Source organism: Phascolarctos cinereus, unplaced genomic scaffold, assembly GCF_003287225.1.
Source record: "Phascolarctos cinereus isolate Bilbo 61053 unplaced genomic scaffold, phaCin_HiC Scaffold_5;HRSCAF=322, whole genome shotgun sequence".
In the NCBI taxonomy this organism is placed as follows: domain Eukaryota; kingdom Metazoa; phylum Chordata; class Mammalia; order Diprotodontia; family Phascolarctidae; genus Phascolarctos; species Phascolarctos cinereus.
In genome coordinates this window covers 365,268,267-365,282,166 of record NW_027555958.1, presented here as the reverse complement: position 1 = coordinate 365,282,166, position 13,900 = coordinate 365,268,267, and the positions used below count along the sequence as shown (strand labels likewise).

The window sequence follows — 13,900 nt, the reverse complement described above, 5'->3', positions numbered from 1 at the left end:
GATGGGATTATAGCCTCAGGAGAATGCCAGAGAACTGGCCATGTGGGAAAGTCCAGGGTTTTTCCTTTCTGGGGCCCCATCATTCCCCCCTCAAACAAATGGGACCCAAATTCTTTTGGAGTAAGGGGCGAAGGTCTCAGCTTCTGAAACTGCTTCCTGCTGGCAAGGGGCATAGAGATGTCCCTGCCTCAAGGGGATCCCAAAGAGGAGGTTGACTGGAACCGAGCACAGTCTGCATCCAGGAAATGATGGGGGGACATTGGCTGATACCTGCTGTTTGCTATCAACTGCAGGGGAATGGCCTGTAGTCTTCCAGTCTTGGCTGGAGAAGAACTTGGAGTGAGGCAGTATCCTTGTATGAGCCACCAAAATAATACAGTTTAGGGGTCCGCGGGTCCTGGGACCCCAAAATCACAACATGCAGGTCCTGTCCAAAAGAATTCGACCTGAGCCTTCTTTCAGCCAAAGACAAGGTTTATTAGAATATCCATCATATTGGGCAGACTCTTAAGGAGTGTGAACATTAGTAAGCTATTGGCTAGATTTTAAGAGTCTGAGCAGTGGCTAGATTATAAGAATCCCAACCCGAACTTCAATTCTTAAAAACAACATAATGACAGCAAAACTTCCCTTGACTCTTCCAATCCATTCAGCTACCATTAATTCTCTCTCCTCTGCTTTACCATTGAGCTTCTTGAAATGAAAAACAAAACAAAACAAAACAGCTTACTGTCTTAGACCTGTGTTTGAATTTCCAATAGAATCACCATTCTATTGGAATCATTGCCTCTCAAGTCATCCATAAAGATGTAATAATTAAATCAGTGGCTTTTTATCAGTCCTCATCCTTGTTGAACTCTACAATTTATGAACTTGTTGACCCTCTCTTCCTATTGGATTGTCTCTCCTCCTTTGGCTTGAAGGACAGTATCCTCTCCTGGCTGTTTTATAAGAGGACCTTCTCTGCCCATTTAATTTGCTCTTCATATTCTTCTTGACCTTTTAATCAGTGGTGTTCTTTTAAATATTTTATAACAGGCTTCTTGGGGGAAAGTGTATGCACAACACATTTAAGTTTAATTTGCACTATTAACATTTTCTCCATCACTTTCTTAACCCTAGACAGTCAACAAAACATTAAATAAAATCCTTATATGCAAATTTTCTTGTTTCCAAGATGAAAAAGCTCTCACTGAGCTCTAGCTGGCTATAGCACATCCCTACTTTTAATTTAGTTGGTCTTTAAGAATCTTTTGTAAGAGTTTTTCCCTCTTTAAACTCTCTCTCCTTTGGTAATTTTCATTCAGTTCTATTATTTGAACTACCATTTCTATGTAAATAACTCCCAAATATTAGAGTGGTAGGCTGTAATGGATTGGACTTGGAATCAGGAAGACCTGAATTCAAATTCTCTATCATAAACTTATTAGCTGTGGGGTTATGGCCTTGCAAGTGTGTAGTATATTTTGGATATCAGGCTTTTATAAAAAAAAATTGATGCAAAGATTTTCCCTAGTCAATCATCTCCCTTCTTATTCTAATTGCATTATTTTATTCATGAAAAAGCTTCAATTTCATGTAACCATAAAATGATCATTTTATCTTTTGTAATTATTTCTAACCTTTATTTGGTTAAAAATTTATCCCCCAGCCATAGCTGTGAAAGGTACCTGATCTGGTTTTCTTCTATTTTTTTAATGATATAACCTTTAATATTCAGTTCACATAGCCATTTTGAGTTTATTGTGGAATGTGGTATAACACTTTTTAACTTTGAAAGACTCCTTCGAGTTTTACCAACAGTTCTTGTCAAATAGAGACTTATTTTCTAGGTGATTTATGTTTGAGGGTTTATCGTCAGTGAGATTATTGGGTTCAAATATTAGAGAAACAACATAATTAAGCATATTAAAAACAAAAACATTGCAGAAATCACATGATTATATCAATAGATGCAAAAAAGCCTTTGATAAAGTATAACATTAATTTATACTAGACAAAATATAGATGTAGAAGATTCTTTTTTATAATATGGTAAAAAGGTATCTGTCTAATACCAAAATCTAGCATTATATTCAATGGAGAAACATTAGAAGCATTCCCAGTTATAGGAGTGAGGCAATAATATATCTACTCCCTTGTTGTTTTTGTTCAGTTGTGTTCATCTCTTCATGACTCCATTTGGGGTTTTCCTGGTAAAGATAATGGGGTTTGCCATTCCTGCTCCTGCTCATTTTACAGATGAGGAACGAGGGCAAACAAGGTTAAGTGACTTACCCAGGGTCACAGTGCCAGTAAGTATGTGAGGCCAGATTTGAACTCAGAAGATGAGTCATCCTGCCTCCAATCCTGGCACTTTTTCCACTGTGTCACCTAGCTGCCTGATCCTTTTATTAATAATATTTAATATGGTCTAGAAATATGAAACAGTAGCTAAAAAGACAAAAGAAAGAAATTAAATGCATAAAGATAGGCAAAGAAGACAGAGAACTATCCCTTTTTGCTGATGACTCGAAAGGCTTATTCGGAAAAAATCCAGAAGAGCAAGAAAGATATTGGGACTCTGAATAGTTTCAAGAAATTTTCAAGATACAAAATAAATCCAAAGAATAAATATCATTTTTGTATAACAATAACTTAAAGTAACAATAAAAAGTGCTTTTTTACTGTAAAATTAAAAGTATAATTCTAAATAACTTCAAATTTCATAAAATATCTGGGATTCAATCTACCAAAGCACACTTAATTCCTGTATAGATAGGGTAGGTCCTGGGCCTGTCATTGCCTTGGTATAGGCAACTCTTGGGGAGAAAGTTCCCTCTACCCATATAGTTCCACATCTTCCCTGCAGAGAACAACTTAAATGACTGGAGGGATAGGCAGTGTTCATAGTCGGGCCACACTCATTTAATAGAAACAGCAATGGTACCCAAATGAATTTATACATTCGGTGCCATGCCAATTTAGCACCATAGCTATACTTCATAGAACTTGACAAAACATAGCTCATTCGGGAGAACAGAAGATTTAGATTATCAAGGAAAATGATAAATAAAGATAGGAATAAAATAAAAAATAATAGGGTCAATAGCACTTCCAGACCTCAAATGTATCATAAAGTTGTAATCAACAAAAAATATTTAATTTCTGGTTAAAAAAATAGAAAAGTAGATCAATGGAACACACTATGCCAGGCTTAATCTCTTTTATGCAGCTTTGCTTGAGGAAGCAACTAAGAACCAAGATGGTGTTGTTGGCATCCACATATGTATGGGAAACATTCAAAACCTCAAGAATCTATGAGGATCATCGGTCTTATTTGATCAGTGAGAAACTTGTACATTCCAAAACTACTGCTCCTGCCTGCTGGTAGCTATACTCCTGAAGTACAAACATAGAAAGTGTTCAAGAGATGTTGGACTGCCTGACAAATTCAGCCCCAGAACTCTGGACCGTATGAGGCTGATGAAGATGCTGCTGCACCAGGTGGATGCAGCGAATCCAAGTACCTTACTGACGACTTTGTTGGCAGGATGAAAATGAAACTGCCATTCCGTTCTGCTACCCAGGCAGCATTCTTGACATGTGTACAAAAGAAAAACTGAAACAAATCAACAAGACCAGCATGTCCTTTGAGAACAGCAAGAGTATGGGAACAGTGTGATATTAAGCTCCAGGTGCACTGTAGGCCTCCAGAATAAATATTTAGCTTCTTTCCACAAGCCATTCTTAAAGTTAAAAGGAAAGACAGACTAGTCAGCATATGGAATGTGTTCCCCCCGGGAAGTTGTGAACAAAATACAAATAATGAGGGTTTAGATTAATTCATGGATGATAGATCTATTAATGGCAAATTAGGAAGTAATGAGTGTTTGGAGGGTATATTCCTGACCTTTGAGAATACTATTCTGTTCTCTAAATTCTGGGCACCACATTTTGGGAAAGATGGGGGTAGACATGGGTTGGACATGGATTCAGGAACATCTAATGAAAGTTGGCAACCAAGATGGTAAAGAGAGGCCTTTAAGTTCATGTTGTGTGATAATTAATTGAATGAAAATGGATATTTAGCTTAGAAGAGGAATTAGAATTACACCACTTGACCAGAAGACAGGATAGGGAACAATGTTTAGAAGTTTCAAAAAGGTAAATTAAGGCTTAATGTAAAGAAAACATTCCAAAAGAGTTATCCAAAAAGTGGAATGGGCCGATTGGGGAAGCCCTTATTGGATATGTATGAAGAACATCAGAGAAACTTTAGAGGCTGGATGACCACTTAATTGTCTGTTGGATTGGAAAAGAAAGTATTTTTCAGATAACAGTTTAGACTAGATGTTTCTGCGGATCCCTTCCAACTGTGAAATTCTGTGATTTTTGTGCATGCCATTAAGAAAGGATAACTGCCAAGTTTTCTTAAAGCTGCTGATCAAATCTTGGGTTAAATGGAGCATTAGTCTGAGGCAACATGACATTTCTTTGTTCTTAGAAGTATCTGCATTCCTATAGCAGCTACTATGTGAAAGACACTGTGCTAAGCACTTTATGTTATCTCATTTTATCCTTATAACATCCCTGTGAGGTAATGACAATAGTTAGAACTCAAGTAGTGCTTGATACATAAGTACCAGGTACTGTGTTAAGCACTTTTCAATTATTATCTCATTTGGTCCTCATAATAACTCTGGGAGGGAGATGCTGTTATTATCCCCATTTTACATTTGAGGCAACTGAGGCAAGCAGGGGTTAAGTGACTTGCTTAGGGTCACATAGCTAGGTGTCTGAGGCTGGCTGTGAACTCATGTCTTACTGACTCTAGTCCCAGCATTGTATACACTGTGCCACCTATCTGCCTCAACACTAGCCAGGGAAAGGTTCTATAAGTAGATACATTATCTAACTCTTAAATATTCATCAATAAACAAGATTTCCTCAATATCCTTTTTTGCTTGATGTAGAGAATTCTTTGTAATGTATGTTACGATTTCCTCTAATGATAAAATACCTGGCTGAACTTCCATAGGTGATGTAAGATGGGGAAGGTAATTTAAGATCAGATCATGGAGAGCCATGAATGATTGGCTAAGGAGTATGGATTTTTACGTTGAAACAATGGAGAGCCATTGACATATTCTGAGCAAGGTTATATGATCCTGGGAAATGAGTAATTCTGGGTAGATGAGTTTGCTAGTTAGCTAAGAGCTTAACCTCCTTTAGTTTTAGTTTAAAAACATTCGATTATTTTAGATGGAAACCTTTCTAAAATCTTTTATACCCTTTTTTAAAAAAGCATCTTAGGAACTATTAAAATATGTAGAGCTAAATGTTTAATAATTGAAAAAATAGATTTTAATTTGAAAAAAGAAATATGTAAGCCTCTTTGCTTTTAGGTTAAATAGACCCAGGCAGCTGACCTTTTGGAGATTTTTTTCTCATTTAGTTACTTTAGAATACTTCCTATTGTACTCCTTTCCTCTGCTCTAATTTGTTATTTCTAAATTTCTTTGGACTTAGAATCTAGGAAAATGGGCTTGAAGGCCTGGGCACTGTCCTTTAATTCAAGCACATGAGTTTTAATGGAAACATATCATGGCATTTATTTTTAATGCTGTGTACTATGATTAAAGGCCAAAGTGGGCAATACAAATTCCTATGATCTCCAATTTTCTTTTGCTTGCTTCTTAATTTTTGGAAATCTTTTGGATAGATGACATTTTTGGCAGCTGAGTTCCAAACAGGTGAAATATTATTATAATGTGAGTTAGGAAATTTTAATAAAAGACAATTAAAGCAAAAAAAATCAGAGTCTAAAAGGTTAAGAAACATATTATACATATATGTCATATGTTTATATATGTAAATATACTTGTTAATATATATGTAGCAAAACTGTATATGTATATACATATATAATAATCTAACATTTATATTTGGAAATTGATTTAACAATATTATTTTGCTTAATCCTTAGAACTCTTGAAATAAGTGGCATTATTCTGATTTTAATTGACTTGCCCAGGGCCATACAGGTTATAAGTACCTAAGGAGGTATTAGAACCTAAGTCTTCCTGATTTCAAGCCCTCTGCTCCATCTACCATACCATTCTGCCTAAAGAGCTTCAGAAGTCCAGATATTCCAATCAGGGCCTTGAGAATTAGTTTGGCATAATAAAGTGTTGGACTGGAGTAAGGAAGACCTGAGTTCAAATTTCTCCTCTGACATTCCCTGAATAACCAAGGACAGATTCCTTAACCCCTTTGAGCCTTGGATAGCTTTCTATAACTGTAAATTACAGATAGGTGCAATGGGAATACGGATGAGAAAAAGTCTGTGCATTTACATAAATAAGGATGGGAGCAAGATATTAGTCTAGTTCTATCTAACTACAGTTTTCTTATGATCTGTTGGCTTCCTTGTTGTTCCTCACATATCCTACTCCATCTCCTGTCTCTGACCATTTTTACTGGCTACCTTCAATGCCTGGAATTCTCTCCTTCCTCATCTCTAGCTCTGGGCTTACGTCAAGAGTCTGCTAAAATCCCACCTCCTGCAAAAACTTCTTCCTTGTCCTTCTTATTCATAATACCTTTCCTCAGAAACCATCCCCAATTTTATCCAGTAAATATCTTGCTTGTACATAGTTATTTGAATGTTGTCTCTCCATTAGACTGAATTTCTTGAGAGCAGGGACTATTTTTTTTTTGTCTTTCTTTGTATCCTCTTTGCTTACCACAATGCCTGGCACATAGAAGGTTATTAATAAATGCTCATTGACCGACTACTGACTTAATTTTTTTGGAAGATATTCACAGTTAACATAAGTACATCATGGAAACACTATAACATGAGTTACTTGAGTATAGAATGCAGGACACTGCATCTATCTTGTTTTGCCCAAAGGCACATGTTCTGGAATCATTAGAGATTTTTTGTTACAATATGTCCTCTATTATAACACAAACTTATGACATAGACATTGCAGGTAGTGTTATTTCATAGTTCCCATCGATAAGTCCAAAGTATTTATTTGAGTATTCATGGTATGCACTCCGTATATTTACATGGTTTTTCCACCAGTGGTGAGAGCTAAGGTAAACCAAACATTTGTCTGGTCTTTCTTGTGACAAAGTACAAACTTTTCTGGAATGAGTGAATAAGATAAAAGACACCACTTTTTAAATTTTTTAATTTTTTTCTTGGAGATTATATAAAATGGATTATATGATGATTGAAACTTAGACTCATGAATGTACATTTTATAGACATGAAAACTAAGATTGAAAGAGGAAATCCTACCAGCAGTTACTGACAGAATAGAGAATAGGACTGTAGTTATTAGACTTAGTACAGTGCTTTTTTGTTGACTTTGGCCTCAGATTCCCTCACTTGTCATATTTGTATTTATATTTCATCTATACATATGTATATATATATATATATATATATATATATATATAAATAAAGGTACATATATACATGTATTAAAGATATACACATATGTGTATATAAAGATATACATATGCATATATGCACATATTTTCATGCACGCATATATACACATGCAATGCACATGTGCATGCACATGTGCATGCACACGTATACATACATACATACAACTTTTCCCCTCACTCTTAAGACGCTCAAAGCACCTAGTGCTTTAACCATTGTCAAGAATTAGGAGGCTGGCAATTCTTGGTCTATAGGGCAAGGCAAGGGAGAAAATGTAAGGTGGTGCTGGATATTTGTGTCCCCCCTTCCCAGCCTGTAAGGGTCCCCCACATCCTATAAGCTACAGGTCGGATTTCTAGTCACTTTGTCTTTATGAACATCTCCATCACTTTCTTTCCTGAACTCTTTGTTATGTACTGTGATTAAAATGAAACCCTATGCTATCAAATCAAACCATGTAACTACATGAATTCCACAAAAAATAGAGGGGGGGGTGACTCTTGGAGAAAACAAAAGATGGCTTCTATTTAGATATAGTGTAAATTATGATCAGAAATTGAAGGATTCATTGATCTCGAATAATTAGGTCCTTGATTTTCTTTCATTTATCCTACTCTGCTCCTAAAGTAGAATTAACCGTTGGCTTGTAAAATCCTTTTGATGTTCAAAAATTCTTTGTGTGTGCCCTTTTGGTTATTTGCTCAGCCTGAGAGTTATGCTTTTTCATGAGTTGTGAGTGCTGTCACAGAGAAGGTCAAGTCTGCTTAGAAACTAGAGTTTGATGGGAGTTCTGTGTCCCTTGCTCAACTCCAAGTACTCATTAACGTTTCAAACTACAACAGGAAGTTTGTGTTACATTATTATTTAAAAAAAACAACCAACCAACCACAGAAAAAATAAACATCCATAATTAGTTGTCACTTTAGACCTAATAAACATCTGATTATCTGCTAAGAAAGATAGACTCAAGAGCTGGGAATGAGAGATAGGATAGGTGATAGAAATGCTACAGCTAAAATAGAATTGGGATAGTTTTAAAAAGAAAAAAAAAAGGTTGAAGAGCCAACTTATTTAAGAGAATGGAGTAGGTTGGCAGGTCAAGAAGGATGGTAACTAAAACAATCCTGGTAGAACAGGTTTAATTTTAGGCCAACCAGTCTTGACAACAACATCCTCAGAGAACACTGCATCTCTTATCAGCATGATATCACCAACAGAATTATTTTTTGCAAGGCAAGAATCTGATGTTATAGCTGAGATTCAGAGTTTCAAAGATTTATATATCTGAAAAGAAGAAATCTGGCCTTTTTCCTTTTTTTCTTCTTGTTCTTTTCAATCTTCTCACACTGAGAAAAGTGGAATACAGAAATGAAAGTATCACATGACAAATTATCTTTTGCATATTTATATGTTTATGAATTCTGGAAACAGTACCTGTTAATGTTACTTCTGTGCAGTAAATCTTTTAATCTGGGAAGGTGATGAATTAAGATGAGACAGAAATGTGTTTGGCTTAACAGTTCCGTGTTTATGTGTGTGTTTATCTAGATCAAGCTAATTTGCTTTTGAAACTGTTGGTCTGTGCCATAAAACTGCACTAGTTTAGTAAACCACCTTAAAGATTTTAAAGTGCTTTATTTCTAGACTGCATTGATCCTAATTGCTTTATACCTATGCACCTTCAGATGTATTTCTAAGTTTTTTATATAAAACTGAAGCTAACATACAAACATGTCATCTATCATTTGAGATCATTACAAACTAACAATTCAAGGATTATGCTGTCCAGTAACTTTATAAAATTTTGATCTAAAAACAGTGACTTAATATTTGGTACCACTAAAAGACTTTGTCTATTTAAGATGAAATTACTTAAGAGTTAATTTACTATTTGACTTTTAAGAATAAAAAAAATTGAAAAAGAAGATGATACAGAGTGAAGAATGTTGGATTTGGATCAAGAGAATGGTCAGATGTGAGAGATGTAAACACAACATAAGACTCAGCAACTGATTTTATGTATAGATGTAACATGAAAATAGTCATTAAAATATAAATTAAGAGGTCGTTTTTCATTTTTATAATCCCCGTAAGACTTCTTTGTAGGTTTCTCTAGTATCCTGAAAAACATGATTTTATTTATGTGGAATAAATTTATAAACCACTTTTTAGTGCAGCTAGCTATACTGTAAAAGATCCAGCTACATAATTAGGCTATGGAATAAGTATGGATTCTAATCCCACAACACTAATCTTTTAATCTCATTTTTAAGAAAACACTTCAAGTGGCTAATGTTGTACTTTTCTATATTTGTGTATTTGTTATAGGTGGGAGAGTTCCGAGCCCATGCTGCAGAATGGACAGCCAACGTCACAGCTGAATTCAAGGAGACCCGAAGGCGCCTGAGTGTAGAGATTTATGACAAGTTTCAGCGGGCTACCTCCATTAAAAGGAAGCTCTCGGCAGAATTGGCAGTGAACCATAATCAGGAGCTGACCCCATGCAAAAGAACCCTGTCAGTTAACCACTTGACCAGTGAGAAGGACATCCTGCCTCCACTAATGAAGACTGACAGTATTTATCTGAATGGTTTAACGCCTCATTGCCCAGGTGAAGAAATTGCTGTCATTGAGAACATTAAGTAATCCATGGTTGGGATACTGGTTCTTTGGAAAGCCTTGTCTTAACCATGGCTGAGGACTTTGGTATGCTCTTTATAACTGATGCTGTTAGCATTTTTAAAGTGTGCATGAGCTCAAAAGAAAAAACAAAACAAAACACAAATGCCCATCATAGTCATCTACCATCAACAGAAATTGGGATTCTGAGCCAGCACTTTACTTTTGGAGATGCTTGTTGAATAGCACTACTATCTTTGATAGGTAGTGGAACAAGCGATGTCTGATGCCTTTCTGTGCCCAGACTGTTTTTTTTTTCTTTTCCTTATTTTTTTTTCCTAATGTGCCATAAGGCCTAAGAATGAATTCTAATTGTTTATTCTAATTATGTAGCTTTGAGGGATAAGTCCTTAACTTTTCAGGGTCTACCTAACTGAGCCTAGACATGGACCATTTATGGATGACAACATTTTTTTTGTAAATGGCAAGAAATTCTTATGCAGCCTTTTACCTAAGAAATTTCTGTCAGTGCCTTATCTTATGAAGAAACAGAACCTCTCTAGCTGTTGTATGATTTTTCTGCCCCATGACCCCATCCCCTGACCTGCTGCCCTGCTCCTCATGCCCCCAGTGCTCCATGCATGGATACTCTACATTGCTGGAAACAATGTGTGAAAGTAATTGAAATGAGGATACCTGATGAAGGAATGGACAGTGAACAAATTAGATGGAGGTTGGAACAATGCTCAGAAACCCTAGTTTTAAAGGCACTACATTTAAAAGAGATGCACAAATGTCCCCTACAATTAGTTCTCTTCTTCAGGCCCCACTGTAAAACAATCCTGTGTAATTATAGTCTGGCTTATGGAATTGTCAAGTTCCATGGCAAGTTTCATTTTTGTGGTAGTTTTCAGAAATGATCCCATTTATCATCAAGTGTACCTAAAAAGAGGAGAGAATCCACATGTAATAAATTATCTGACAGATGAAAGCACTCAATACTTTATTTTATTTAAGATGATCTTAATTCATTGGTTTTGCTTAACCAAAATGGCAAAAAAAATAATCAAAAATGTGTTTTTGGAGCATTTGTTAATAAAGTTTACCACTAGCATTTTTTCTTTGATGTTTGAAAGGGTTATAATCCCAAGGCCCTACCCCTGCCCCTGGACACAAGACAATGACGTGGCTGCCCCAGGGGTGCACAATCGTTCTACCCTCCAGTGGTTGCTTCCTCGGGGCTATGACTGAAAGGAGAGCAGAAGATGAAACTGGTATCACTGTGACTTTGCACATTGAAAATGTAGACTGTAGGCATAATTCATCCCTGCCATAAGAGAGAGAAAGCTGTTATAGCACAATTTAAATACTGATAGCTCTTTTTAGATAGGAAAGGCTGGTATTCAGAACTAAAACGTTTTTTAGTTACTTTTGTATCCTCTAGATTTGTGGATATTTCTAAGATACAGAAGAAATGCTACAAAGGTACCCAGTAGATTACTAATTTTTTCCTTTATTTTCATATTTAAGCCTACTGTAGATAAAAATAAGTTGAAACAACACGATTGCCTAAAATAAAATTGGAAAAAAATGTATTGGATTGTGTCCAATGAGGCTGTCTTTAAAAAATATTGATGTTACAAATGCCTGTTTTTCAAAAATAAAGATTTAAGCTAGAAGTGTAAATATTCAGTTAACTTGCTGAGGGTACTGTTTTAAATTTAGGAAATCTAACACAAATTTTTTAGGAGGCCAGGCGCTTTTAGAAAGAAAGCTACACCCATTTCCTCAGTAACTGTGTTCTGAAAGTTCATATGGTGAGATACACCTCTTGCCATGTATAAACTGTGAATTGTATGGAAAAAAAATAAAGTTTTTAATTAAAGTCAGTTTTTTGGAGTCTCCTATTTGCTACTCTGATGATGAACAATTAGGTCTGTCTCCGTCCACATAGACAGCCCAGTGAGGTGGGGCAGGCTGCATATGAATGTCATAGTGGTTGAATGGCAAATGAAAGGCACTTAGCAGCACGGATATGCAGATTATATTTAGGAAACATCATTTATCTCCCTTGTTAAATTCTCATGTGTGACAGGTAATCACAACCTGGCAATCCTGTAAGCAGATATTTTAAGAGCAGGATACATGAAAATAAAATAAATTTGTTCTAAGATCTGGTGTAGGATACATTCCTCACGTGAGATTTTTGAACTAATCCAGTTAATTGTGGTTCTGTTTAAATATCTTTCCACTTTAAGGATTGACTATGTTAGATATTCCATTTAGAAAGAAGAAATTTAACAGAGATCAAGCATTTGAAATATGTGTATGTATACATACAAACATGCACGTCAATATGTATGTGCGCACACACACACACACACACACACACACACATATATATATATATATGGACGTGCATGTGTATGTAGGTGTATAGTTACATAATGTATTTATATATGCATATGTATGGATACATGCATATGTGCATGTATTTATATATGTATACAGTGCATATACACTACATATACAACATACATGCACATACCACACATATTCACACATGTATAGACATGCATGGACACCATGCGTACACATCAATACATGTGTGCATATGTATGTTTGCACATGTGTGTGCATGTGCGTACATGCACCCATATGTACGTGTGTGTGTGTGTGTGTGTGTGTGTGTGTGTGTGTGTGCGTGTGCATTTATGTGTGTATGGCTCTTAATGAAACATCATCATTCCTAGAGACCCTTTCATGTTCATCAGAAGGTTGGTCTTCCCTGTCTCCTTGGGATTAGGAAAATTCAAGAAATTTGTTTTATCATTGCATCAGTAGATAATAACCCCAAATTCTTAAATATACTATGCCATTTCATCTTCCATGTTATTATTCTCAAATTTTATAAGAGGTCATTTTCCTCCCTTTGAAGAAACAGAGCATTGATTGACTTACTGATAAATAATTCAGATTGTTCCTTGATGTTTTCTTCTGTTGACCCCATTAGACAAATTCAGTAATACTAAGCAATTCTTACTAGAAACTTACCAAGAATTGAAGTATTATAGTGAGTAAAAATTCAGGAATCCCTAGGGCCTATGTTCTAAGCCTAAGATTTGATGATGTATCCATGATGTATCTCTGTCACATCAATTTTACAGTATTAAATGATAAAAGTTATTTACAGTTCTTTCCCTTTCTATTATTAATAGGGCTGAAACATGATGAACTAAACCCCATAACCCACCACCTCTACAATCATTTATTTTGTTGGACTAGGTTGCAGAATGAGAGGTGGCATTAAAAGGTAGTGGAGAAGATGACAGAGGAATGTATCAATTGAATGGTAAACAATGAAGAGAAAATAAACCCTGTACTTTCTCAGCAAGAAGAGGGGCTACAGGAAAATGGGTGGGGTGACAAGGGGAAGGATTAAAACAAAGAAAAAGAAAGGGAGAAATTTTGATTCAGTAGTGGTAGGCGAATCCCAATGAAGAACATATCCATGGTGAAGAGATATAATCTTTAATGGGAGGTATGGATAATTTCATGGGCATAATCTGTAGGGATTTGACACTCAGAGATACTACTAGCTCTAATAGTATGCTGTGCCTTCATGGACAAGATTCTGTCTCAGGAGAAAGGCAATTGGAACTGGTAGGGGCAAATGGCACCCAAGGTGGGAAAACCTAAATTCTGAGAAGAGATTCCATAGTAAATGGGAAAGTAAATTATTATGCAGAGGGCAAAGAGTAGGATTGGACCCCATGATTAGGGAAGCAGGGAAATTTCTATCATAAGGCAATACTATTCAATAGCTCCCATAGG

At 35.8% G+C, this 13,900-nt stretch overlaps 1 protein-coding gene across 3 annotated transcripts in view; it reads left to right on the top strand.

The window, feature by feature from the left end:
- Positions 1 to 11,955, top strand: part of KCNK2 (potassium two pore domain channel subfamily K member 2) — a 193,907-nt gene extending 181,952 nt beyond the window's left edge. For all 3 annotated transcript variants that reach the window (XM_021007782.2, XM_021007785.1, XM_021007784.2), the window contains exon 7: positions 9,776 to 11,955. In XM_021007782.2, the coding sequence (XP_020863441.1) occupies positions 9,776 to 10,093 (318 nt within the window). In that variant the 3' untranslated portion in view covers positions 10,094 to 11,955. The remainder of the gene's footprint in view (positions 1 to 9,775) is intronic.
- Positions 11,956 to 13,900: the final 1,945 nt, after the last annotated feature.